This window comes from Bos taurus, chromosome 13 (genome assembly GCF_002263795.3).
Source record: "Bos taurus isolate L1 Dominette 01449 registration number 42190680 breed Hereford chromosome 13, ARS-UCD2.0, whole genome shotgun sequence".
In the NCBI taxonomy this organism is placed as follows: domain Eukaryota; kingdom Metazoa; phylum Chordata; class Mammalia; order Artiodactyla; family Bovidae; genus Bos; species Bos taurus.
The window spans coordinates 62,844,118-62,869,949 of record NC_037340.1 but is presented as its reverse complement, the minus strand read 5'-3'; the positions used below and the strand labels follow the sequence as shown (position 1 = coordinate 62,869,949).

At 39.2% G+C, this 25,832-nt stretch overlaps 1 protein-coding gene and 1 non-coding gene across 4 annotated transcripts in view; both read left to right on the top strand.

Moving 5' to 3' along the window:
• The window catches only part of CDK5RAP1 (CDK5 regulatory subunit associated protein 1), a 65,275-nt gene that overhangs the window by 13,995 nt on the left and 25,448 nt on the right, over positions 1–25,832 (top strand). Inside the window, exons 10-14 of one of the 3 annotated variants that reach the window (XM_010811445.4) lie at positions 199–254; positions 6,681–6,811; positions 9,645–9,794; positions 14,041–14,181; positions 20,596–20,857. In XM_010811445.4, the coding sequence (XP_010809747.1) occupies positions 199–254; positions 6,681–6,811; positions 9,645–9,794; positions 14,041–14,181; positions 20,596–20,676 (559 nt within the window). In that variant the 3' untranslated portion in view covers positions 20,677–20,857. Of the gene's footprint in view, positions 1–198; positions 255–6,680; positions 6,812–9,644; positions 9,795–14,040; positions 14,182–20,595; positions 20,858–25,832 lie in introns of those variants that run through there. The other 2 variants (NM_001075646.1, XM_010811446.4) reach the window with 2 other exon arrangements.
• Positions 21,740–21,812, top strand: TRNAG-CCC (transfer RNA glycine (anticodon CCC)). Its single transcript has one exon. It is a non-coding gene; the product is annotated as a tRNA-Gly (tRNA).

Genomic DNA, 25,832 nt, shown 5'->3' with positions numbered 1-25,832 from the left:
ATTTTATAGGCTCTGGATTAGGTTACAGTACAGGATTTGGATCTGAAGGGCTCTTTAGAATATTTTAACTTATTCTTGTACTGTCCTGTGTGAATGTAAAGTGATTATGTGAAGTAATTCATAGTATTATCTTCTTATAGCATTCATTTAAAGAAGATTGGTTCATTTGAGCTTTTTCTTTTTGTTTTTTTATTGCAGGTATTCAAGAGAAGCTTATGTGGAATTAATTCATCATATCAGAGAATCTATCCCAGGTACATTTAAGAAACATATTTTGCTGGGCATGTTACTTCACCAGTGACCCCCAGTCTTTTTGGTTGGATACAGGCAACACTTATGGAAGTACATGGTGTCGCCTTCAACACTTCTTTTACTGTTCTTCATTTCTCTCTTTCTCTTACTTCTTTCTGACCAAATATCTTGGTCTTGCTAGAAATACTCAGAGATATGAATTAGCTTGTGGCCTCAATCTAAAGAGATTCCTTTTCTAGAGTTTTTATGTTTCTGAACATGAGAGAGACCTTGTTTCTGCTCGTTAGCAGCAAAGTTATGGTCTAAATTAGTTCTGATTTTGGAACAATTGATATCTTTTTTTTTAAACTTCTGTTTTGTACTGGGGCCAGTTAACAGTGTTGTGGTAGTTTCTGGTGAACAGTGAAGGATTCAGCCGTATGTGTATATATATATGTGTTCTCCCTCGAACCCATCCCATCTAGGCTGCCAAGGACATTGAACAGAGTTCTATGTGCTCTACAGTAGGTCCTTGTTGGATACCCCTTTACTCTGTAGTTTTTTAGATCTGTTGACGGTGTCTACATTGTTTTACAAATTTCTAATTACTGTAATGTGTTCTTCACTAAAACTTCCATTTGGATGGGACAGGATAGTGTGGACGTTCTCTGGGCTGTAGTTTCCTCTTCTATAATGTGGAACTAATAGTACTCACCTTATTGGATTATTAGGATAATTAAAGTGTGTTGGAATGTTGTGTTTCATTTCAAAAGTTTATGTTTGTATGAGGTACTCAAAACATTCTGCATGATAGATCACATGCTGGGCCACAAAGCAAACCTCAGTAAATTTAAGAAAATTTAAATCATATCAAGCATCTTTTTCAGCCACAACTCTATGAAATTAGAAATCAGCTACAAGAAAAAAATTGTAAAAAACCCAAACATGTGGAGGCTAAACAATGTTACTAAACAACCAGTGGATCACCAAAGAAATCAAAGAGGAAATCAGAAAATTCCTAGAGACAAATGAAAATGAAAACATGATGATCCAAAATCTGTGGGACGCAGTGAAAGCAATTCTAAGAGGGGAGTTTGTAGCAATACAATCTTATCTCAAGAAATAAGAAAAATCTCAATGAAATAACCTAACCTTATATCAAAAGCAGCTAGAAAAAGAAGAACAAACAAAACCCAAAGTTAGAAAGAAAGAAATCATAAAGATCAGAGCAGAAATAAATAGAGACAAAGAAAGCAATAGAAAGGACCAACGAAACTAAAAGCTGATTCTTTGAAAAGATAAACAAAAATAAACCTTTAACCAGACTTATCAAAGAAAAAAGGGAAAGAGCTCATTAAAAAAAATTAGAAATGAAAAGGAGAAGTTACAGCTGACACCACAGAGATAGAAAGGATCATGAGATTTCTTTAAGCAACTGTATACCAGTAAAATGGACAGCCTAGAAGAAATGGACACATTCTTAGAAAGGTAAAATCTTCCAAGACTGAACCAGAAAGAAAGAAAATATAAACAGACCAGTCATAAGTAGTGAAATTGAACTGAGATTAAAAAACTTCCAACTAAAGTCCAGGACCAGATGGCTCCACAGATGAATTTTATCACACATTTAAGAGAAGAATTAACACCTATCCTGAAACTAGTACAAAAATTGCAGAGGAAGGAATGTGCCCAAACTCATTCTATGAGGCACCATCACCCTGATATCAAAACCAGAGAAGAAAAGACACCACCAGAAAAGAAAATTATAGGCCAGTATCACTGACAAACATAGATGCAGAAATCATCAATAAAATAAGAGCAAACTGAATCCAGTAATACATCGAAAGGATCATATACCATGATCAAATCGGATTTATCCCAGGGATGCAAGGATTTTTCAGTATCTGCAAATCAGTGTGAAACACCACACAAATTGAAGAGTAAAAACCATATTATGTCAATAGATGTGGAAAAAAAGCTTTTGACAAAACTGAAACAACTATTACTATAAAAACTCTCCAGAAAGTGGGCATAGAGAGAACCTTCCTCAACATAACAAAGGCCTATATGACAAACCCAGAACTAACATACTCAAGAGTGAAAAGCTGAAAGCATTTCCTCTAAGATCAGGAACAAAACACTTTTATTCGACATAGTTTTGAAAGTCCTAGCTGTGGCAATCAGAGATGGAAAAAGAAGAAATCCAGATTGGAAAAGAAGAAGTAAAACTGTCACTGTTTGCAGATGACATGATACTATATATAAAAATCCTAAAGATGCTACCAGAAAACTACTAGAGCTTATCAATGAATTCAGTGAAGTTTCAGGATACAGAATTAATATACAGAAATCTCTTGCATTTCTATACACTAAGAACAAAAAGATCAGAAAGAGAAATGAAACAATTTCATTTATCACTGTATTGAAAAGAGGAAAATACCCAGGAAAATACTCCTACATAAGGAGGCAAAAGACCTGTACTCTGAAAAGCATAAAACATTGATGAAAGAAGTTGAAGTGATACTAACAGTTGGAAAGATACACCATGTTCTTAGATTGGAAGAATAGTATTGTCAAAACAACTGTACTACCCAAGGCGATCTACCGATTCAGTGCAATCCTTATCAAAAGTGCAATCTATCAAATTACCAATGACATTTTTCACAGAACCAGAACAAATAGTTTTAAATTTATTTGGAAACAGAAAGACCCCGAATAGCCAAAGCAATCCTGAGAAAGAAAAACAGAGCTGGAGGAATCAGGCTCCCTGGCTTTAGACCATACTACAAAGCTATAGTCACCAAAACAGTATGGTTCTGGCACAGAAACAGAAATAATAGATCAATGGAACAGAACAGAAAACTCCAAAATAGACCCACACACCTTTCGTCAGTTAATGTATGACAAAGGAGGCAAGAATATACAGTGGAGAAAAGACAATTTCTTCAATAAATGGTTCTGGGAATATTGGACAACTATATGTTAAGTTAGTATATAAACTGAATTTTAAATCATAGCTACGCTCAGACACATATTTATTAGGAACCATTACAGTCAACACATTCTTGCCAACAAGGTGTTTCTTTGTTCCTATAGCATAAAAATCCATGCTTTAGGATTCGATGAACTCTTGGAAAGCATTTTCTGCCTCCTGTTGGTTTTGGAAATGTTTTCTCTGCAAAGTTGTCAAGATGCTTGAAGAAGTGGTAGTTGGTTGGCGAGAGGTCACATGAATATGGCAGATTAGGCAAAACTTTGTAGCACAACTTTTGAAGTGTTAGTTGTCTCATATGCAGTTAGGTTTTCTTGTGGAGAAGAATCAGGCCCATTCTGTTGACCAATACTGGCTGTAGGCATTGCAGTTTTTGGTGCATCTCATCAGTTTGCTGAGCATACTTCTCAGATGTAATGATTTTGCTGGGCTTCAGAAAGTTGTAGTGAATCAGACTGGCAGCAGACCACCAAACAGTGACCATGACTTTTTTGGGTACAAGTTTGGCTTGGGGAAGTGCTTTGGAGCTTCCTTTTGATCCAGCCACTGAGCTGGTCATCTTTTGTATACGATCCACTTTTTGTCACATATCACAGTCTGATCAAGAAATGGTTCGGCATTGTTGTGTAGAATAAGAGAAGACAACACTTCAGAACAATGGTTTTTTAATTTCAGGTCAGCTCATGAAGCACCCACCTGTCGAACTTTTTCACCTTTCCAATTTGCTTCAAATCCTGAATAACCATAGACTGGTCAGTGTTGAGTTCCTCAGCAACTTCTCATGAAGTTGTAAGAGGATCAGCTTCGATGATTACTCTAAGTTGTCGTTGTCAACTTCTGATAGCCATCCACCATGCTTCTCATCTTCAAGGCTCTCGTCTCCTCTGCAGAACTTCATAACCACCACTCCTTTGTACATTTGGTAGCAGTTCCTGTGCCAAATGTGTTGTTGATGTTGTGAGTTGCCTCTGCTGCTTTATGAGCCATTTTGAACTCAAATAAGAAAATTGCTTGAATTTGTTTTTTGGTCTAACATCATTTCCATAGTCTAAAATAAATATAAACTTTTATATAAATAAAATTTTTATATAATATAAAAATTTAAAATAAAAATATATTAAAAAATTAAATTTATTTAAAATTTATTTAAATTTAAAAATTTATTTTAAAATATATTTTTATATTTTTAAAATATAAAATTTTTATATATAAACTTTTATATAAATATAAACTTTTTTAAGTCTAAAAAAAAATAAAAATAAAAAATATAAAGTAATAAGTCATTAGCCCAAAAAACATAAAGCAAGAAATGCACATTAGAATTATTTGTAACGTCCACATTTATATAGAATGTATTCATGTCAGACAGCAAATTCAAAAACTGCAGTTACTTTTGTACCAACTAATATAAAAAAATGAAATTAGAACATTCTCTGACACCATCCATAAAAATAAACCAAAAATGGATTAAAGATCTAAATGTAAGACCAGATACTATAAAACTTGTAGAGGGAAACATAGGCAGAACACTCTGTGATATAAATTATAGCAATATATATATATTTTTTTGCATACTGCTTGGCCTGCAGGATCTTAGTTTCTCAGTCAGGGGTTGAACCTGGGCTGTTGCAGTGAAAGCACCAAGTTCTAACCACTGGACTGCCAGGGAATTCCCACAGCATTACTTTTTGGATCTACCTCCTAGAGTAATGAAAATAAAAAATAAACAGATGAGACCTAGTTAAACTTAAAAGCCTTTGCACAGCAAAGGAAACCATAAACAAAACAAAAAGGCAACCCACAGGATGGAAGAAAATATTTGCAAATGAAGTGGCCAAGAGGGGATTAATCTCCAAAATGGACAAACAGCTTGTGCAGCTCAGTATCAAAAAACAAACAGCCTAGTCAGAAAATGGGCAGAATACATAAATAGACATTTCTCCAAAGAGGACATACAAATGGCCAGAAAGCATATAAAAAGGTGCTCAAACATCGCTAATTATTAGAGAAATGCAGAGGGAAACTACAATGAGGTATCTCCTTACACTAGTCAGAATGGCCATCATCAAAAAGTCTTCAAACAGTGAATCTTCAAGAGAGTGTGGAGAATAGGGAACCCTCCTGAACTGTTGATGGGAATGGAAATTGGTGTAACTACTATGGAGAACAGTATGGAGGTTCCTTAAAAAACTAGGTATTAAGTTGCTTCAGTTGTGTCCGACTCTGTGTGATCCCATGACGGCAGCCTACCAGGCTCCCCCATCCCTGGGATTCTCCAGGCAAGAACACTGGAGTGGGTTGCCATTTCCTTCTCCAATGCATGAAAATGAAAAGTGAAAGTGAAGTCGCTCAGTCGTGTCCGACTCTTTGTGACCCCATGGACTGCGGCCTACCAGGCTCCTCCGCCCATGGGGTTTTCCAGGCAAGAGTACTGGAGTGGGGTGCCATTGCCTTCTCCAATAGAACTATCATATGATCCAGCAATCCTACTTGTGGGCATGTATCTGGAAAAAAAAACATAATCCAAAAAGATAAGTGCATCCCAGTGTTCATTGCAGCACTATTTATAATAGTCAAGACATGGAAGCACCCTAAATGTCTCATTCCTTGATGGAGGAATGGCTGAAGATGTGGTGTGTATACACACACACACACAAACGCACACACACACATACTGGAATATTACTCTGCCATAAAAATAATGAAATAATGCCATTTGCAGCAACGTGGATAGTCTGAGAGATTACCATGCTAAAGTAAGTCAGAGAGACAAAGACAAATATATGGTATCACTTATATACGGAATCTAAAAAGGTGACACAGATGAACTCATGAAACAGAAACAGATTCACAGGCTTTGAAAACAAACGTACGTTTACCAAAGAGGAAAAGTGGTGGGGAGAGTTATACTGAGTTTGGGATTAACATATACACACTACTGTATATAAAACAGATAGCAACAAGGACCCACTCTATAGCACAGTGATCTCAATATTGTGTAATAACCCATATTGGAAAACAGTCTGAACAAGAGTAGAAATATGTATGTGCATAACTGAATCACTTTGCTCTACACCTAAAGCTGACAACATTGTAAATCAGCTATACCCCAATATAAAAGATTAAAAAAAGTAAAAGCAGGACAGATTTGAAAATATGGACTCCTACTGTGTCTCTGTCCCTCAATCCAATGTTTGAAGTGAAAAATACCTTTTCTGATATGAAGCTGAGGGGAATGTAGACTGAGAAGCCAGGCTTTGGCTTGGGAATCTTGTCGATGAGCAGTCATGTCCCTCCTGGCTCTGTATTGATTGTTCTGTTTCACTTGCCACGTGGGTTAAATAGCTCCGGGAAGGCTGTATAGTCACTAGCCCTCCCTCTGAAATCTCCGAGTGCCACGGCCTCTCTCGAAGGTAAGCTGTGACAGTGACATGCTGTCATTTGTCGTGTGTCACAGGTGTGAGCCTCAGCAGTGATTTCATTGCTGGCTTTTGTGGTGAGACGGAGGAAGATCACCTTCAGACAGTGTCCTTGCTTCGGGAAGTTCAGTACAACATAGGCTTCCTCTTTGCCTATAGCATGAGACAGGTGAGTCCTGGACTTGGGGGAAGAGCTCATTCTAATTATGAGACATCATTCCTGACCAGTTTCTGATTGATTGTGAACTGCTGGAAGAAAAGAAAGTGACAGCAAGGCTTTGCTTGAGAAACCACAGGGATCTTACATTCATTATTTTTTTTCTAATAAACCTATTTACTCTTTTACACAGTTCAGCAATTTGAGATGAAAAACAACTTCTTCTGCTAGTATTCCTCTTTATTAGAATATTTAAAAAAATTAATTGGTTAATTAACTTTTGGCTGTGCTGGGTCTTTGTTGCTGCACGGGCTTTTCTGTAGTTGTGGTGAGCAGAGTCTACCCCCTGGTTGACTTGCACAGGCTTCTCACTGTATAGCATGGACTCTTAGAGTGTCTGGAGTTGCAGACCCCGGGTTCCAGAGCACAGGCTCAGTAGTTGTGACACATGGGCTTAGTTGTCTCGTGTCATGTGGGATCTTTTGGATCAGGGATTGAACCTGTGTCTGTTTTATTGGCAGGCAATTTTTTATCACTGAGTCCACCCTTTATTAGAATATTTAGAAGTATTGTTTAGAATTTGAAAGTGCAAGGAGGGACACTGTTCTCTTTAAAAGAAACTGCAAATCCTTTACTAACATGCAGAACTTTTTTGGCCTACAGATGTGATTTGTTTTATGGAAGCTCCGTGTTGCCCTCCCAGCCATACTCAACCATTAAAAAAGATATTTATTAGTGTTTATATACTTGGTTGCGTTAGGTCTTGGTTGTGGCACATGGGATCTTTGTTGCGGAACATGAACTCTCTCGTTGTGGCTCACATGCTCAGTAGTTGTGGCACTCAGGCTTAGTTGCTCTTCGGCGTGTGGGATCTTAGTTCTCTGACCAGGAATTGAACCTATGTCCCTTGCATTGCAGGGAGGATTCTTAACCACTGGACCACCAGGGAAGTCTCATCCTCAGCCATTTTTAATTTCCATTTTTCTAGGCCAAGTGAACCCACTGATATCTGCTTCAGAGTTTCTCTTATAAAACAATTCCCAGGAAAACAAAGCAGAAGGAGATGAGAAAGAAAGGGGCGAGTAATGTGTATTTCTTGCAGAGAGGAGTAGTCTTGGTTGCCTGCTATTTTCTTGATAGCAGGAATGAATTGCTTGGGTCTCTTATCATCTTCCCAGTCACCTCAGGGGTCACTTGATTTGTGTTCGGGCTGGAGACTGACGGACTTCCATGGCCAGGGAAAAGCTGTCTGATGAATGATTGAGCTGTGAATGTCACTCAGCTGTCTCTCATCAGCCAAGCGAATTCATGTCTTTTAAAGCCCACTGCCAAGGTTTCTATAGACAGTGTACGTGGGCCAGTGTGTGTATTGATGCCTCTTACAGATTGTTTCAGGATAAAGCATCAGAGGAGCTGTTGGCTTCCAATTTGCTTCATATCAGAAGTCACAAATATGCAAGAGAGATTTCTCTTTAACTCTAGAGTTGGAGATGAGTTTTCAGTGTGTGGTAGAAGCATGTCCTACAGGCATTGCTTATAAATGTTGATTTAGGAATCTGTTTAATAATTCCTAGATTAGAGTGAAAGTCATAGAGACTTCATCAAGTAGCATAGTGGGTAAGAACAAACAGTCAAATTGTGCCTCTACCATTTAATGGCTATGTGACCTTGGAAAAAGTCTTTGCTTTCTTCATCTGTGAAAGGGAATAATGTTAATACCAACCTGATCAGATTATTTTGAAGCAATATATTAGCTCAATTAAATATATATAAAGCACTTAAAATAGTGCTATATAGTAGTTGAGTGCACAACAGAGGTAAATTATTATTGTTAATAATAAGACAGAATTAGAGTAAGCTCTGTGAAATAATTCTGTTTTAGAATTGTCTACCAGTTCTGCATTTCCCTCTGGATTTGGTAGTTCTCTTAGAGCATTAGAGTTAGGCAGATTGGTTTGAATGTCCAGACTCTGGTGTATAGACTTCCCTCTTGTTTAGTTCTGTGGTTCTCCAGCTCTATTATGAGCTTGTGTTAATAAAGATACGTGTAAACGTGTGTATGTATATATTTATATATAAAGATGTATGTACACTATGATTTTGGATGATTTAAAAGTTTTTCAAGGATAACTTTTCTTTTATCTTTTGACTAGGTAATACATGTGCATGGTATAGAATTCAAAACATCAAAGTAGTGTGCAGCGCAAAGTAGTTGTTTTTTCTTCCTAGATTGCCTGGTTTTTCAGTTCCTTCTCTGAAGGCAACTGCTCTTAGCAACTTACTGTGTAACCTTCTGGAGATATTTCGTGTATTTATAAGTATATTTATATGTATTGTTTCTACAGCAAACTCGCTATACATGATGATCTGTACCTTGCTTATTTCTGTTCAGAGTATATTTTGGAGAGCAATCATAACTATATATACAGAGCTATCTCATTCTTTTTCACAGCTGTGTAATATTCCATTGTGTAGATAAACCATAATTTATTTCACAGGTTACTTATTGATAAACATTTACTTGCTTTGCATCTTGTGTCTTTATAAAACTGCTGCTCAGAAACCTGGTACATGAATTATTTAATATATGTGTGCTATAAAAGTATCAAGAACAATTTTTGAGTCTATGGTTTTCATATGCTAAATTTAGAGTTTAACCCTTATAAAAATATGACTATTGCACTGTTACCTTTTTCTCTTAGAAGGCCTCTGAACTAGAGAACCGTCATGGTGTGGCTTGAGTTCCTGTAGATGTGTCTGTAAATTGCAGATTGGATGAGCATGTCTGCCTTAAAAATGGACTCTACAAGTCCTTGGTGACCTCCATCTCTCTTTTTTCAAATAGAAAACACGGGCGTATCACAGGTTGAAGGATGATATTCCAGAAGAGGTAAAATTAAGGCGTTTGGAGGAACTTATCACTGTCTTCAGAGAAGAAGCAACAAAAGCCAACAAATCCTTTGTGGGTTGTACGCAGCTGGTGCTGGTGGAGGGGGTGAGGCTATGTGTATATGTATATTTTTTGTTTGTTTGTCTTTTTGTTTTTTAGAGCACAGTATATCTGCCTTTATTTAGATCTTTGATTTATCTTATCAGTTTTTGAAGTTTTCAGCATATAGGTCCTGTACATGTTTTGTTAGATTTATACATTTTTTTTTTTAGCTATTGTAATTGCTATTGTATTTTTCATTTTGGGTGACTATGTATTCACTGTTAGTATGTAGAAATAATTGATTTTTTAAAAATAATTTTTATATTGTAGCCCATGATCTTGCTGAACTCAATAGTCCTAGGAGTTTTTTGGGTAGGTTCCTTGGGATTTTCTTAGCAAGTTATCATATTATTATTTGTTTTTTGTTTCTTCCTGTTGTTCCAGGTTCCTTCTTTTATTGTTTCCTTTTGCTTAGAGAACTTCCTTTAGACATTCTGGTAGTAGATTCTCTGTGTTTTCCTTCATCTTAGAATGTTGATTTCTTCTTCATTCCTGAAGGATATTTTTGTATTTAGTGGAAGGATTGGGGAAAAGTTTTTCTGCTGCATCTTTCTGGAAGCAGTATTGTGTGTATTTTGAGAACCAATTTTATTGTCTGTTTTCAGTCCTTTAAAAAAATCACACTGTCTTAGAAATATACTGCGTTTCAGAAAGTTTGGGCTTCTGTAGTCTTCCATGGTCAAGCTTGGGAATCTAGCCATCATTTGGTGCACTAAACAGTTAGGATAAGAAGGGGTGTTAGAGAACCTGACCTTCTGTGAAGCTGCATGTTTCAGCTCTTGAAGAGAAGGGGAAGGAGAGAGGCAGCGCCCTTTCTGTGACTCCTCACAAGTCCTGAGTTGAGCGAGTCCTGCTCCATGCCTTAGGATATGGCAGCTTCAGAATCACCAGTTGCTTATTTGTGTTTGTTAAGGCTCTCCAGTAATGAGTAACTGTGGAAAATTTGTTCAAGCCAAAAGTAATTCTGCTTTGTGTAAGACTTCAGGAGGATATTGTGGAGCCCAATGGCAAGAATACTGCCAGGTGTCTGGAGGGTACCGTCCGTACCCAATCTGGGAAGCCCCGAGGCTCAGACTTCTTCTCTCCTCAGGTCAGCTTTTCCTGATTCTTCATCTGTGTGGCAGAGTACAGCAGCCCTATAGTTCTGTGTTTCATGGTATATAGTTCCAGCTAGTCACAGACCAACGTTGTGTTTTTCAGCTCCAATTCAAATTTCCAGGAGAGGGAGTCTCATCCGCTCAGCTTGGGCTAGGAATCTTCCTATGGTCTGGTCCAGCAGTTGCTGTTGGTTGATGATACTGAGCTGGTGAAATATCCCCAAAGTGTTTGCCTTAATAAGTGCTTTGCTATTTAGGGTATCAGCTATGATTCTGAAGATCTCCGTACATGAACGTGTCTATTAGCAGTCCTCATTTTGTCCAATAGGAATTAGGTCTTACTGTAACCCCAGTTCTCCTCATACAAGATCTGGTACAGAATAGTGTACTTGCCATTTGATTGAATGAATAAGTCCTCAGGTTACTAATCTTTGTCCATGACGTCATTGGCCCCATGGAGAGCACATGGTAATTATTTCAATCAAAACAAGTTTTTTTTTTTGGTCTTTATTTTATTTATAATTAAATTAAATTAAATTTTATTTAATTAATTAATTTGGCTGTGTGGAGACTCAGTTGGGATCTTCAGTCTTTGTTCTGGCATGCAGGGTCTTTTTTTAGTGGCATGCGGGATTTTTAGTGGCAGTACAGGACTCTTCGATCTTTGTTGTGACATGTGAACTCTTAGTTGCAGCGTATGGGATCTAGTTCCCTGGCCAGGGATTGAAGCTGGACCCCCTGCATTGTAAGTGCAGAGTCTTAGCTCCTGGACCACCAGGGAAGTCCCAGCAGTAGTTTCTTATTATTTTCAAATATCTAGTCAATGTTCTAGTTTCCCTCTTTGTCTTATAAATGTTCGTGGTTGGTTTGTTCAAATCATGGAACATGAATGCTGTCTCTTTAAAAAAATTTATTGTAAAGCCGTCACAAACATTGCAGAAAAGTAGCAGTATAGTACAAAGAACTTTTTTCTTTGAAGCATTTGAGAATAAGTTGCTCTGATGGTCCCAACTCCCCAAACATTAAAGTGTTTGTTTTGTGCGAACAGGAGCATTCTTCTAAATAACTATAGTACAACCATCAGAGTCAGAAAATTAAGCTTGTTAGATGATTACCATCCAGTCCTTAGACCTCACTTAAGTTTCTCCACGGTCCCAACTCCCCAAACATTAAAGTGTTTGTTTTGTGCGAACAGGAGCATTCTTCTAAATAACTATAGTACAACCATCAGAGTCAGAAAATTAAGCTTGTTAGATGATTACCATCCAGTCCTTAGACCTCACTTAAGTTTCTCCACGTATCTAAGAACCCGTCATTTATAAGAAAAAGATTCAGTTCAGTATCACATGTGTTGTCATTGTATCACTTTGTTGAAATTTAATGTGTTTTGGCATGGCTTTGTTTGTGTTTTGTTTGGAATATATCAAGGCTACATAATTTGTGGGTTTATACTTTTCATCAGATTTGGAAAACTTTCGTTTATTACTCTTCAGATATTTTTCTGTACCCCTCCTGCTTTCTCCCACCGCCTCCCCTTTCTTCTCTCCTCCAATCGCCCATGTGTCCAGCCACTTGATATTGTGTCGTAGGTCACTGAGGCTGTTCAGGTTTTTTTTTCCCTATCTTTTTTTTTTTTTTTTTAATATCTGTGCTTCACTTTGAATAATTCAGTTTCTATTACTCTGTCTTCAGTTTTGTTATTCTTTGACAGTGTCTCATTTGCTATTATGTATTGAATTAATACATTCAGATGTATATTTCATCTGTATAAGTTACATTTGGTTTTTCTAAAAACATCTAGTATTTCTCTCCTGCGTTCTTGTTTTCTTTTGAAACTTAGTATTTGAACTTAATTATAATAGCTGGTTTAATATCTTTGTGATAATCCCATCATTGCCATCATTTCTTGGTCTGCTTCATTGACTTTTTTCTTGATTATGAGTCGCATTTTTCTGCTTCTGGGCGTATCTAGTGACTTTTGATTGGATGTTAGACAGTGTATTGTTGGACATTATTTTTGAATGTCTGGGATTTGTGTTGGGCTTTGTTTGAAAAAGCAGTTTCATTACTCGTGGTTTTGTCTGATCCTTTTAAGGTTTGTTTTTAATCTTTGCTAGAAAAGTTTTTTTATTCTAGGAAAAGTTTGGCCTTAGTACTAGATGTGGCTGTAGATTCTAGAGTTCCTGCTGCATGTCCCAAAGAATCAATGAGGACTATCTGTTGCTAGATCAAATGATTCCCAGCCCAGTGTGAGATCTGGGAGCTAAACAGTTCTCAGCCAACCAATTCTTTGTCTGACTTCATGGCTTTTCACCCCCTCTTCTCTAGAACTTGCTCTGCAGTTTCTAGCTATTGCAGGTTCCCTGGACTTTGATCCATTTTTCCTCAGTTCAGAGAGAACCACCATGTTCTGCCTGAGGTCTCCCTCCTAGCTTTGTGTTCTCTGGTCTGGCACATGTCTTCTGGTAGAACGCAGGGGTGATTCTCTCCGTTTGTTTTCCTTCTCTTGGGGATCATAGTTTTACACAGTCTGTTGTCCAATATCAGAAAATAGGTTCTTCATGTATTTTGTCCAATTTCCTGGTTATTTAAGGCCTGAGGATGAATTTCGTTCTTGTCACTTTCTCATGACTGGAAGAGAAAGGCTTGTGTATGTTCTGGGGATTAATACCCAGAACTGCATACTGTATACTGATTTTATTATTTTCCTGGGCCAGTCGTTTACATGTTATAATGGAGGCTCTGGCTTCCAGTCTTCTATTCACTGAGACCTGTAACCCAGGCCAGACAACCCGAGAACATTCCCGAGTGATTGCTATGAGACTCTGTGACGTGAGAGTCATTTTACCGAATATATCACCCAAAAGCCATTGGCATCAAGCCTGTTGGAGGTTCATTCCTGTGAAAGGTAATTCTGTAATCAAAGACTCATTGATCGAGTCATTTATTAAATGGACATATTGTCAGCAAAACTTTATTGAGTTTCTGTCATGTGCCATTTACTGACCTCGTTGGTAAAGCAGCGGTGAAGCACTTAGTCTTAGGTGGTTCCTTGGTTAAAAAGTGCTCTATGGCTCAGACCCTTGGGGATCTGAGACAGACCAACAACTGATGACTGACAAATTCGTAACCTCTCCTCTGTCCTTTTGCAGCCCAGTAAACGCTCTGCTGCTGACCTGTGTGGCCGGAATGATGGAAACCTTAAGGTGATCTTTGCTGACGCAGAGATGGAGGATGCCACTGACTCTAGGCTCAGGGTCCGAGCTCAACCTGGGGACTATGTGCTAGTGAAGGTAAGGGGTTCTTTTTGTGCTTTTGACTTGCACTTTGAAATGGGAGTTGGATTGGATAATTTGAGGGAATGAAGTTTTTTTTTTTCTGGAGAAATTCTTTAGTAAGATAAAAATCTCTTCTCAACCCCACCAATGCAAGGGCACTTGAATTAAATTTTAGACTACTCCTGACTAGGCCTTCTGTTTTATTCTCTTCTCTCCTGCCCTGAAAGGATTATTTCTGGGAATTTAGTGAGGTTGGAATAACAGTAGCCAGTAGTTTTCTGCTGGAGAGAGGCCAGGAAGAGTAAGTTCTTATGTGAGTTGATAGTTCTCTCTGGCAGAGAAGAGCATTCCCTTCGAGGTCTCTGATGCCCCAGACATTCCTAACTTACAAGTTTCCTGCCTCCCTTCCCTGGACTATAGGTCTAGTTGAATGGCTGTGGGATTTTTTCCTCTCATTTCACTGAAGACATTACCCCTTCCTGAGTTTCTTCTCTCTTCTCTTCCTTCTCTTACTACCGCAGGTCTGCCACTGCCATCTTCCTTTGTTTTCCTCATGTCCACTTTGCCCCAGTGCCAGGACATGTGGCTGATGTGTCCAGGCTGGCAGGACATGTGCTGATGAAGTGGGCAGGAGCACAAGTACTTTTCCAACACTGATCTCTGAGGCATCTGCAAAAGAGAGGTGGCAAGAGGGTGATTCTTCTACTGATGTCATTCAGAGTTATATTCTCTGCCCTGTTCCTTGGTGCCTCACCCTCTACTCTTCTGTCCTTGTTACTTCACCTCCCGCTTGAATCATCATAGGAGCCATGGCTCATGGTATGCAGCAGACGGAGTCTCATTTCCTTGGTGTGTAACTTCTGTAGATTGGCCTGGAAATTTTACCAGCGCTCAGAACTTTTCTGTTCTGTCCATCTGATAAAATCAGTGATTTTGTAGGTGGGGGACTTCTGTGATCTCATTCCTTTCTGGCCTTGTTCGGACAGGGGATTGTCTTACTTTCAGCATTGCCTAGAGGTTTCCTCAGGAGAGGAATTCCTACTAGGTAGCCACCTGATTGATGTGGAAAGTCTCTCATAGGCTTTTCCACTTGTTCTTTCTTTCTTTTTGACAGTGTCTTATTTTCTTCTTCATCTTCTGAATTTTGCTTCTTTGATTTTCAAGTTGATTTTTCATGCCTCTTCCTATTCTCTTTCTACTATAGATAAAGGTTACTTGATAAAAGGGATGACATTAGTGGGTTGGGTTATAATGTTAGAATGATGATATTCTTCTGTAAAATGGAAAAATTGCATTTGTCAAGAAAGACAGAAAGGTGATACTTGGGACTCTTGTTGTTGTTCCAAAGTGACATAATAAACCCGACAAGTAAGATTTAGTGGAGGGAGCAAGATAAAGGAGGAACTGGAACCAGGGCTCTGTTGGCTGTTTTTGTCACTCGTGTCTGCTCTTCTCATCTCTCTCCACTGAGAAAGTCTCTGGGCTGTACTAGAACCATTTCCTCATAAATTCCGTTTTCTTGTTGCCCTTTCTTCTGTGGTGCTTATTTGGCTAGTCTCCAACCTTGGTGAAAATGATTATCTGCTTACTTTGTATCTGCGTGAAAACAGCTGAATATTGCTGGGCAAGAGCACCCAGTTAATCTGTATGACATAGGTTAAGTCAGATGATGGTGACTGAAAAACTCAGAATACACTGGTTTAAATAAGCAGAAGTTCTCTTTCTCATAAAAATCTAGATATATGAAGGTCCAGGACTGGTGATTGTGATGGCTCCATGATCACCAAGGGTCTCAACTGCTTCTATCCTTTGCTCTTCTCTGTGTGGCCTCCATTCTCATGGTCATCTTAGGATTCAAGATGGCTGTTGGAGCAACCATGTCCATATCCTAGCTTGTAGGAAGCAGGAAGAAGAGAGGTGAAGGGCTTGCCCTCTTCCTTTCAAGACACTTTGCAGAAGTTGCACAAAAAGGCTGCAAAGAAGTTGGGAAGTATGGTCTTCATTCTGAATGACCTCATGCCCAGTTAAAAATGGGTAATTCTGTTACTGAGGAGGAAGAGGAGAACTGTTGGGGGACAAGAAACGGTCTCTTCACAGAAACCAACTGCACTCAGTTCACATTTATGCCATGAAGTTCTAGTTGAACGCTCAGCATGGCCCTGAAATCCTAATTTTACAGTATTTTCCCAGTAAATCACTGCAGATGGTGATTGTAGCCATGAAATTAAAAGACGCTTACTCCTTGGAAGGAAAGTTGTGACCAACTTAGACAGCATATTAAAAAGCAGAGACAATACTTTGCCAACAAAGGTCCGTCTAGTCAAGGCTATGGTTTTTCCAGGGGTCACGTATGGATGTGAGAGTTGGACTGTGAAGAAAGCTGAGCGCCAAAGAATTGATGCTTTTCAACTGTGGTGTTGGAGAAGACTCTTGAGAGTCCCTTGGACTGCAAGGAGATCCAACCAGTCCATTCTAAAGGAGATCATTGGGTGTTCATTGCTAGGACTGATTTTGAAGCTGAAACTCTAATACTTTGGCCACCTGATGCGAAGAGCTGACTTATTTGAAAAGACCCTGATGCTGGGAAAGATTGAGGGTAGGAGGAGAAGGGGACAACAGAGGATGAGATGGTTGGATGGCATCACCGACTCAATGGACATGGGTTTTGGTGGACTCTGGGAGTTGGTGATGGACAGGGAGGCCTGTGTGCTACGTTCATGGGGTCACAAAGAGTCGGACACGACTGAGCAACTGAACTGATCTGAACTCTTCATTCTCCCTAAGTCTTCACTCATGTCTTTAAATCCTAGTCGCAGCTATGTCTTTGTCTCATCTTGTGTAGAGAAAATAGATGCAGTCGCGTGACGTCTCACCGTCTCGTTGCTGTTTGCACCCACTCCGGCGCGTCTCCGCCTGTCCCTGCGGTCTGCTCGTGTGGGCTGTGTAGGAAGTGTCTGCGTCTTCTGTCACACTGCTGCTTGTGCTTTTTGCTTCCATGCCTTCACATCCTCTCCAGATTTGCATTTTTCTTCTCTCTCTCTTGTGTCCTAAACTTAATGTGGCCAAAATAGAATGAATTCTTCCCACTTTCCTGCAATTTTCTTCTTTTGAAGCCTCTTCCATCTCAGCAAATAGCACCACTCAGTTGCTAAAACCAAATATATAGGAATCATTCTAGATATTTATTTTCTTGTACTCCCCTTCAGTAGTTCATCTGTTTCAGCTCTACCTATGGAATGTATCTTGGGTCTCTTTCTTTCTCTAAGCTGTCTTCTTGGTTAGCTTAGATTAGAGCAGCCTTTTCACACGTTTTCTTGTTTCTGTATTTTGAAAGTGAATTATTTTATTGAAGCATATCATAAATGTAGAAAATTACTCCAAAGTGTACTTAATACTTGATGAATCATCACAAAGTGACCCTATCCATGTGACTGGCTCCTGAATCAAAAAACAATATTTTCAGAACCTCCAAACCCCCTTCATGTTCCTACCGTACTCTTCTTCCCTCCATCCTAATTTTTAATACCATAGTTCAGTTTTGCTTATTTTTTATATAAAATTGAATCATACAGTGTAGATTTTTGATAACACGGATATTGTGCAGTTCATCTATGATAGTATTTATCCATATTATATGAGTATACCACAATTTATATATTGTACTTTTGATGGCCATTTTGGTTGTTTTCCAGTTTGGAGCTATTATGAATAGAGCTGCTATGTATGCGTTATAGTGCATTTCTATAGGGTATATGGTTTGAAATTGCTGGGAAACTGGGTATATATAATAGAAAGAGCCAAAATGATTATACCGTTTTGCACTCCCACCAACAGTACCTGAGTATTTCAAAGGCTTCGTATTCCTGCTTTCATTCTTGCCCTCCTCCAGTCTTCCTGCCCCATAGCAGTCAGTTTGATCTTTCTAAATCAGATCACTCACTCATTTGCGTAAGCCCTCCAGTGGTTTCTCATTGGAGCCACAGGGTATCCAGGGCCTTTTATGGTCTTTCCCAGCTACCTTTCCAACCTCATGTCCTCTGTCCTCTTTTTATTCTCTTTCCTCTAGTCTTGGTGGCCTCTTTTTTTGCCTCTCAGACTTAGTTCTAGTGTTAGGGACTTTGAAAATGCTGTGTCACTTAGGAGGGTCTTGATTTTTGCCTGGCTGCCTTCTTTTAAACCTTCCAAGTTCTCTTAAAGGTCACCTCCTTGAAAAGCTCACTAGTGCTGAAAGCAACTTCCCTCGGCCTTGCTCTTGTCACTGTTTGGGCCTTAACCATTTTATCTTCATCAATTCAGTTCAGTCACTCAGTTGTGTCCGACTCTTTGTGACCCCATGGACTGCAGCACACGAGGCCTCCTTGTCCATCACCAACTCCAGGAGTTTACTCAAACTCATGTCCATTGAGTCAGTGACGGCATCCAACCATCTGGCCCTCTGTCTTCCCCTTCTCCTCCCACCTTCAATCTTTCCCAGCATCAGGGTCATTTCAAATGAGTCAGTTCTTTGCATCAGGTGCCCAAAGTATTGGAGTTTCCGCTTCAACATCAGTCCTTCCAATGAATATTCAGGACTGATTTCCTTTAGGATGGACTGGTTGGATCTCCTTGAAGTCCATGACTCTCAAGAGTCTTCTCCCAACACCACAGTTCAAAAGCATCAGTTCTTTGGCATTCAGCTTTCTTCATAGTCCAACTCTCACATCCATACATGACTACTGGAAAAACCGTAGCCTTGACTAGACAGACCTTTGTTGGCAAAGTAACATCTCTGCTTTTTAATATGCTGTCTAGGTTGGTCATAACTTTTCTCCCAAGGAATAAGCATCTTTTAATTTCATGGCTGCAGTCACCATCTGCAGTGATTTTGGAGACCAAAAAAAAGAAGTCTGTCACTGTTTCCATGGTTTCCCCTTCTGTTTGCCATGAAGTGATGGGACTGGAAGCCATGATCTTTGTTTTCTGAATGTTGAGCGTTAAGCCAACTTTTTCACTTTCCTCTTTCACTTTCATCAAGAGGCTCTTTAGTTCTTCTTCACTTTCTGCCATATAGGTGGTGTCATCTGCATATCTGAGGTTATTCCCGGCAATCTTGATTCTAGCTGTGCTTCATCCAGCCCAGCATTTCTCATGATGTACTCTGCATATAAGTTAAATAAGCAGGGTGACAATATATAGTCTTGACATACTCCTTTCTCTATTTGGAACCAGTCTGTTGTTTCATGTCCAGTTCTAACTGTTGCTTCCTGACCTTTGTACAGATTTCTCAGGAGGTAGGTCAGGTGGTCTGGTATTCCCATCTCTTTCAGAATTTTCCAGTTTATTGTGATCCACACAAAGGCTTTGGCATAGTCAATAAAGCAGAAATAGATGTTTTTCTGGAACTCCCTTGCTTTTTCAGTGATCCAGCAGATGTTGGCAATTTGATCTCTGGATCCCTCTTCCTCTGGTTCCTTTTCTAAATCTAGCTTGAACTTCTGGAAGTTCACGGTTCATATACTACTGAAGCCTAGCTTGAGGAATTTTAAGCATTACCTTGCTAGCATGTGAAATGAGTGCAATTGTACAGTAGTTTGAACATTCTTTGGCATTGCACGTCTTTGGGATTGGAATGAAAACTGACCTTTTCCAGTTCTGTGGCCGTTACTGAGTTTTCCAAATTTGCTGGCATATTGAGTGCAGCACTTTTTAACAGCATCATCTTTTAGGATTTGAAATAGCTCAACTGGAATTCCATCATGTACACTAACTTTGTTCGTAGTAATGCATCTTGACACAATAAATGTCTTAGGAAGGTGTTTGATTGATACAGCCTGGATCACAGCTGCCTTGGGTTGGGAGGGCAGCGTCTGTGGTAGGCTTCCTAGGTGGCACTAGTGGTAAAGAACCTGCCTGCCAATGCAGGACATGCAAGAGACTCGGGTTTGATCCCTGGGTCTGGAAGATTCCCTGGAGGAGTACATGAGAATCCACTCCAGTATTCTTGCCTGGAGGATCCCATGGACAGAGGACTTTGGCAGTCCATAGGGTCGCAGAGTCAGACATGACTGAAGTGACTTACCATGCATGCATGTCTGTGTTAGGCAGCTCGTATATGAACCTTATGGTTGCCTCCGGGGAAGACCATCTCCCAAGAGAAAAGGGAGTAGTGGCTGTTTGGGACTGACCTATTTTGGACTTCTTAAATTATATACATTAGTGTTGTATCAGTCGTCTCTGGGGGCAGAGAGGAACCATGCTGTGTCTTAAATTATATACATTAGTATTGTATCAGACGTCTCTGGGGGCAGAGAGGAACTGTGCAGTCTCGAGATGCTGGCCTGTCATCTCCCATTAGATTCCATTTGGTGACCTCTCCTTTAGACCATTCACATTAAGTCCCTGTAGTTCAGTCCCAGTTACCTTGCCTTCTTCTGATTGGTTTTCTTTCAGATCACCTCAGCCAGTTCTCAGACACTTAAAGGACATGTTCTCTGCAAGACCACTCTGAAGGACTCTACAGCATATTGCTGACCTGAGTGGTTGATGTCAGTCCTTTCTGGCAGGAAGAGAAATATGAGTGGTCACTAATGAAAGACGAAGCTTTGGAGCCAAGCCTCAAGTGGTGAAGTAACTTTCTATGAAATGGAAAATGCATTTCTTTGCTGCTTTGTGAACAGCTTTTACAGTCATTAAATTTACCTAAAGTAGTTCATTTTTATCTACTTTTACTTCATTTTTGCCTTGGTGAGTGTCTCTGAGATATTCCCTAGTTTTCCAACCCAGTTTCTATTGTGGACTGTAACACTTCTCTGGTTTTCTCTCATGTACCCTAGGAATTGGAGACAAAAGGGGCAGGGAAGGTGGAGAGAACCATTTGCTTAGGAAAACCTGCTCTAGATCTTTCTAACATTTTGGTCTGATAACATTGACTCAGCTACCTATCTCCTCACTATTTTACCTGAGAAATTCCCTCATGGACCCTTTTTTTTTTTTTTTAAAGCTTGTCAGAGTATTCTTTGCCTTCAGGTCTGACAGCATTTGGAGTTTAGAAAACATCATTACCTTCTAGTAGGCTCTGAGGAGTCATTCTTGGCTCCTTAATCTGCCAAGATTATGTCATTCTGTGGGGATCATGTAAAAAAATCCAAAAGATGGTGGTATAGAATATTTGGAGTCAGAAGGACTTTGGTCTAAGTTCCCGCTCCATTGCTTCAGAGTTGTGTGAACTTGAGTAGTTATTTTATTATTTATCTGTGCCTTGATTTTCTCATGTGACATGGGGATAATAATACAATGCTTATCTCATCTGGAGTTCAGTGAGATTGTACTTGGGAGGAGCTTAGCACTGTCTGTGGAACACAGTAAAATCTTAACAGATGAAGAGTGATCATTGAAAGATTTTGCTTCTAAAACACACTGTGTATATTAGGATATGCTGAGGCTTTTATTGTGTGTCTGGCTATGATCTCCTTTTTACACCTTCCCACTGACCTGCATGGCAACCTTTGGGAATCCCAGGCTGGGAACCTGTTCCGTATCTGTTGGCATGGTTGAGGGAGTTGATTTCTGTCCTCAAGATCCATCTTCTGGGACTTCCCTGGTGGTCCAGTGGCTAAGACTCTGAGCTCCCAATGCAGGGGGCCCAGGTTCGATCCCTGGTCAGGGAACTAGATCCCACATGCCACAGTGAAGGTTGAAGATCCTGCATGCTGCAACTAAGATTTGTCGCAGCCAAATAAAAATAAATAAATATAAAAAAAAAATCCGTCTTCTACTCAAGAAATATTTGTTATGGCTCTTCACCTCAGTCTTTATTCAGAAGACATGAAAAACTTTTGGAAATTTTATTTTACTTTTTATGAAAAAGTAAGTCATACATGTGGTAAATAATTCAAACAATACAACAGGTATCTGTATTTTACTTTTTTCCTGGATCGGAAAAGGCCAGCATTTGGGACTTCTCTGGTCCAGTGGGTAAGACTCTGCAGTCACAATGCAGAGGGCCTGGATTGGATCCCTGGTTGGGGAACTAGATCCTGCATGCCTGCTGTAACTAAGAAGTCTCCCATGTCACAACTAAAACCCAGTACAGCCAAAATAAATAATAAATAAACAGACAATCATTGAAAAAAGAATGGTGCCTAATGTATAGTAGGTGAAAGTGAGAAGTGAAAGTGCTAATTACTCAGTCGTGTCCAACTCTCTGGGACCCCATGGACTGTAGCCCACCAGGCTCCTCTGTCCCTGCAGTTTTGCAGGCAAGAATACTGGAGTGGGTTGCCCTTTCCTGCTCCAGGGTATCTTCCTTACCCAAGGATTGAACCTGCATCTCTTGCATCTCCTGCGGCGAATTCTTTACCACTGTGTCACCTGGGAAGCCCTTAATGGTTGCTTTGAGGATTATAATTTATTTATTATATAAATAAATTATATATAATATATATATATATATATATATAAATAAATCTTAATTTATTAATAGCCCAATTAATATTAATTTAGTTTCAGTAGGATTCAAAAACATTGAAGGGTACCATCCCATCCCTTTTTGTTGTTATTGTTCTAAAATACATCTTAATGCACTGTGTACCCCTTAACATAGATTTATAATTCTTGTTTTACTTAATTCACTTCTGAATCTTACAGGGTAAAGAAAGAGGAGTTACTATTGATTTTCAGAAACTCACATTTGCACTCAGATTTAAATAAAGGAAAATTAGGTTCCTCCTCTTAATAGGAAGTGGCTGGGTTCCTGAAGAGTATGTGGGATGGCAGGTCTTGGTGTCATCTTTAAGAGTTTGGTGGTGAGTTGGGAGAGTTGAAAAAAACTGGGAGCTTAGTGCTGATGAAATATTGTCAGGGAGGGACAGACTGGTCTAGTATGAGATGAGATGGGAATGGTTGGCTTGAGGTGCATTGTCCAGAACCTTTGAGGCCTGATGGGTTTTATTTAAATACAGTGGGGAGGCATTGGATGGTTTTTAATGTTTTTAATTTTTAAGTATTTTTGACTTTCAGAGAAGTTGCAAAGTGAGTTCATAGAGCATTCTCCTAAGTCATCACACAGCATAGTGTTCATTTGTCAGAGCTAGGAAATTAATATTGGCACATTGCTATTCACTAAGAGCAAAACTTCATTGAGATTTCACCAGCTTTTCCTCTGATGAATGTACCTTTTTATTCCAGTATCCAATTCAAGATACCACATTGCATTTAGTTGTCATGTCTCCTTAGTCTCTTGTGATTTGGGAAAGTTACTCAGTCTTCCCTTGTTTTTCGTCACTGACGCTTCTGAAAGTACTAGTCACAAGTTCTGTTTGGATTTTTCTGCTATTTTCTTATGATTAGTGCCTTTATTATCAAATCATACCAGAGTGTACATGATATAACATCATTGTTGAAGTTAATCTTTTGTCACCTACTAGATGGTGGGGATTAAGCCCAAACTCCAAAGTGGGGGGTTATTTATATGTATTATTTGGAATTCTATAGGAAAAATGCCTCTTTCCCCCTATTTATGTATTTATTCCATCGTTTATGTCAGAATGGACTCATGGGTGTTTATATTTTGGTTTGTACTCTGATATTTAATTTTGCTCAAATTGATCCCAGTTTGGGCATTGGGAGCTCTTTCAGGTTGCTCCTGTGCCCTTTGATTTTTCTTAGTTTTTGTTAATGTTTTGTTTCATGTTTTTAAATAAACTTTAAATTTTTAAATAGTTTTATAGAATTATTGCAGAAATGGTGCAGAGTTTCTCTATACACTGTACCCAGTTTTCCCTATTCTAATACTTTATTATGGTTCATTTGTTAACAATTAATAAATCAGTAGTGATGCATTATTTACTGAAGGCCATACCGTATTCAGACAGCTTCAGTTTTTCCCTAATCTCTTTTTATTTTTCCGGAATCCCATCTGGGAGGCCACATTACAATCATGTCTCTTTAGGTTCCTCTTGACTCAGACTTGTAATTTTGATGACATTGATAGTTTTGAGGAGAACTGGTCAGATATTTTGCAGTGTCCCTTTGTTGGGATTTGTTATGTTTTTCTCATGTTTAGATTGGAATTACGTGTTTTGGGAAGGAAGACCACAACGGTAAAATACCATTCTCATTCCACCATAAGGGTACATACTAGTAATATGATTTATCACTGTTTATACTAACCTTGATCACCTGGCTTCAGGTAGTGTTTGTCAGATTTTTTCATTGTACAGTTGCTCTTTTTGCCCCTTTCTATACTTTGCAGAAAAGTCGCCATGTGCAGCTGAAGCTTAGTGAATGGAAGCTATGCCCTCCCTCCTCAAGGGTGCAGTAGCTGTGTAAATCATTTTGGCTTCTTCTGCACAGGAGATTTGCCTGTTCTCACCTGTATATTTACTGAATCATTTATTTATATTAGTATAGGCTGCTAGATATTTTTTTTATTCTATGGGTTATAATCCAGTTGTTCAGTCATGTGATTCTCTGTGACCCCATGGACTGCAGCATGTCAGGCTCCTCTGTCCTCCACTATCTCCCAGAGTTTGCTCAGATTCATGTCCATTGAGTTGGTAATGCTCTCTAACCATCTTATCCTCTGCCTCCCCCTTCTCCTTTTGCTTTCAGTCTTTCCTAGCATCAGGGTCTTTTCCAGTGAGTTGGCTCTTCACATCAGATGGCCAAAGTATCAGAGCTTCAGCTTCCGCATCCTTTCTAATGAATATTCAGGATCAATAATCCAATACTCCTTTATATATTTCATTGGCCAAATTGTTTCAGCTCTGGAAGCTCTTTCTTTTGGCCCTCTATCCCTTTGACACACTTCCGCCTTTGTATGAGTGCCTTCTTCCTTGCATCTGAGCTGTTCTGGGTCATTTTTCATATTTTGTTTCTAGTCTTAGAATTAGCCATTTCTCCAAGGGGACTGATTAGGTTCCTTTGATAAAGAATGGTATAGAAATCAACATCTGGGTACTTGATATACTCGTTGCTAATGTGATTTGGAAGGCTTCTTGTTTTTTATTTATTAAAATTTTTTTTATGTGTACCTTTTTTTTTAAGTCTTTATTGAAATCGTTACAGTATTGCTTCTGTTTCATGTTTTGGTTTTTTGGTGTGGCATGTGGGAGCTTAGCTCTTTGACCAGGGATCAAACCCTCACCTTCTAAGGGAAGTCCCATTTTTGTTTTTAAATGGAAGTGGAATTCACATAACATAAAATTAACTAAGGTAAAGGAGATAGTTTAGTGGCACAGTGTTCAACTACAACCTCTGTCTGGTTCCAAACCATCACTCCAGAATAGAACCCCATACCCATTAAGAGTGTGATTGGGTCTTTGTCTTGTGCGGTGCTGTCCTTGCTGTAAGGCACGCCCAGTCTCTGGCCTTGCTTCGCTTTCTGATCTTTTGTGTCTACAACCTGAGCTGTTTTGGTTCTGGAGCACACAGTTGTGCAAGACACTGGCATAGGGCAGAGAGTCTCTGCCTGGTATAGAGTTCAGAGTTGTGTTTCTCATTATCCCTGTTGTGTATTTTTCTGGGTTTCTCTGCATTTACTGACCTAACATTGATTGGCTTTCCTCTCAGCCACTTGGCCTGGCCTGTAGTCCCTGAGCTGGGATCTAGATCCTTTGCTGCCCTGTTTATGGTATTATCGGACTCTTATCTGCTCTGTTCCACCCAGCTTTTAGCATTTGGACTGT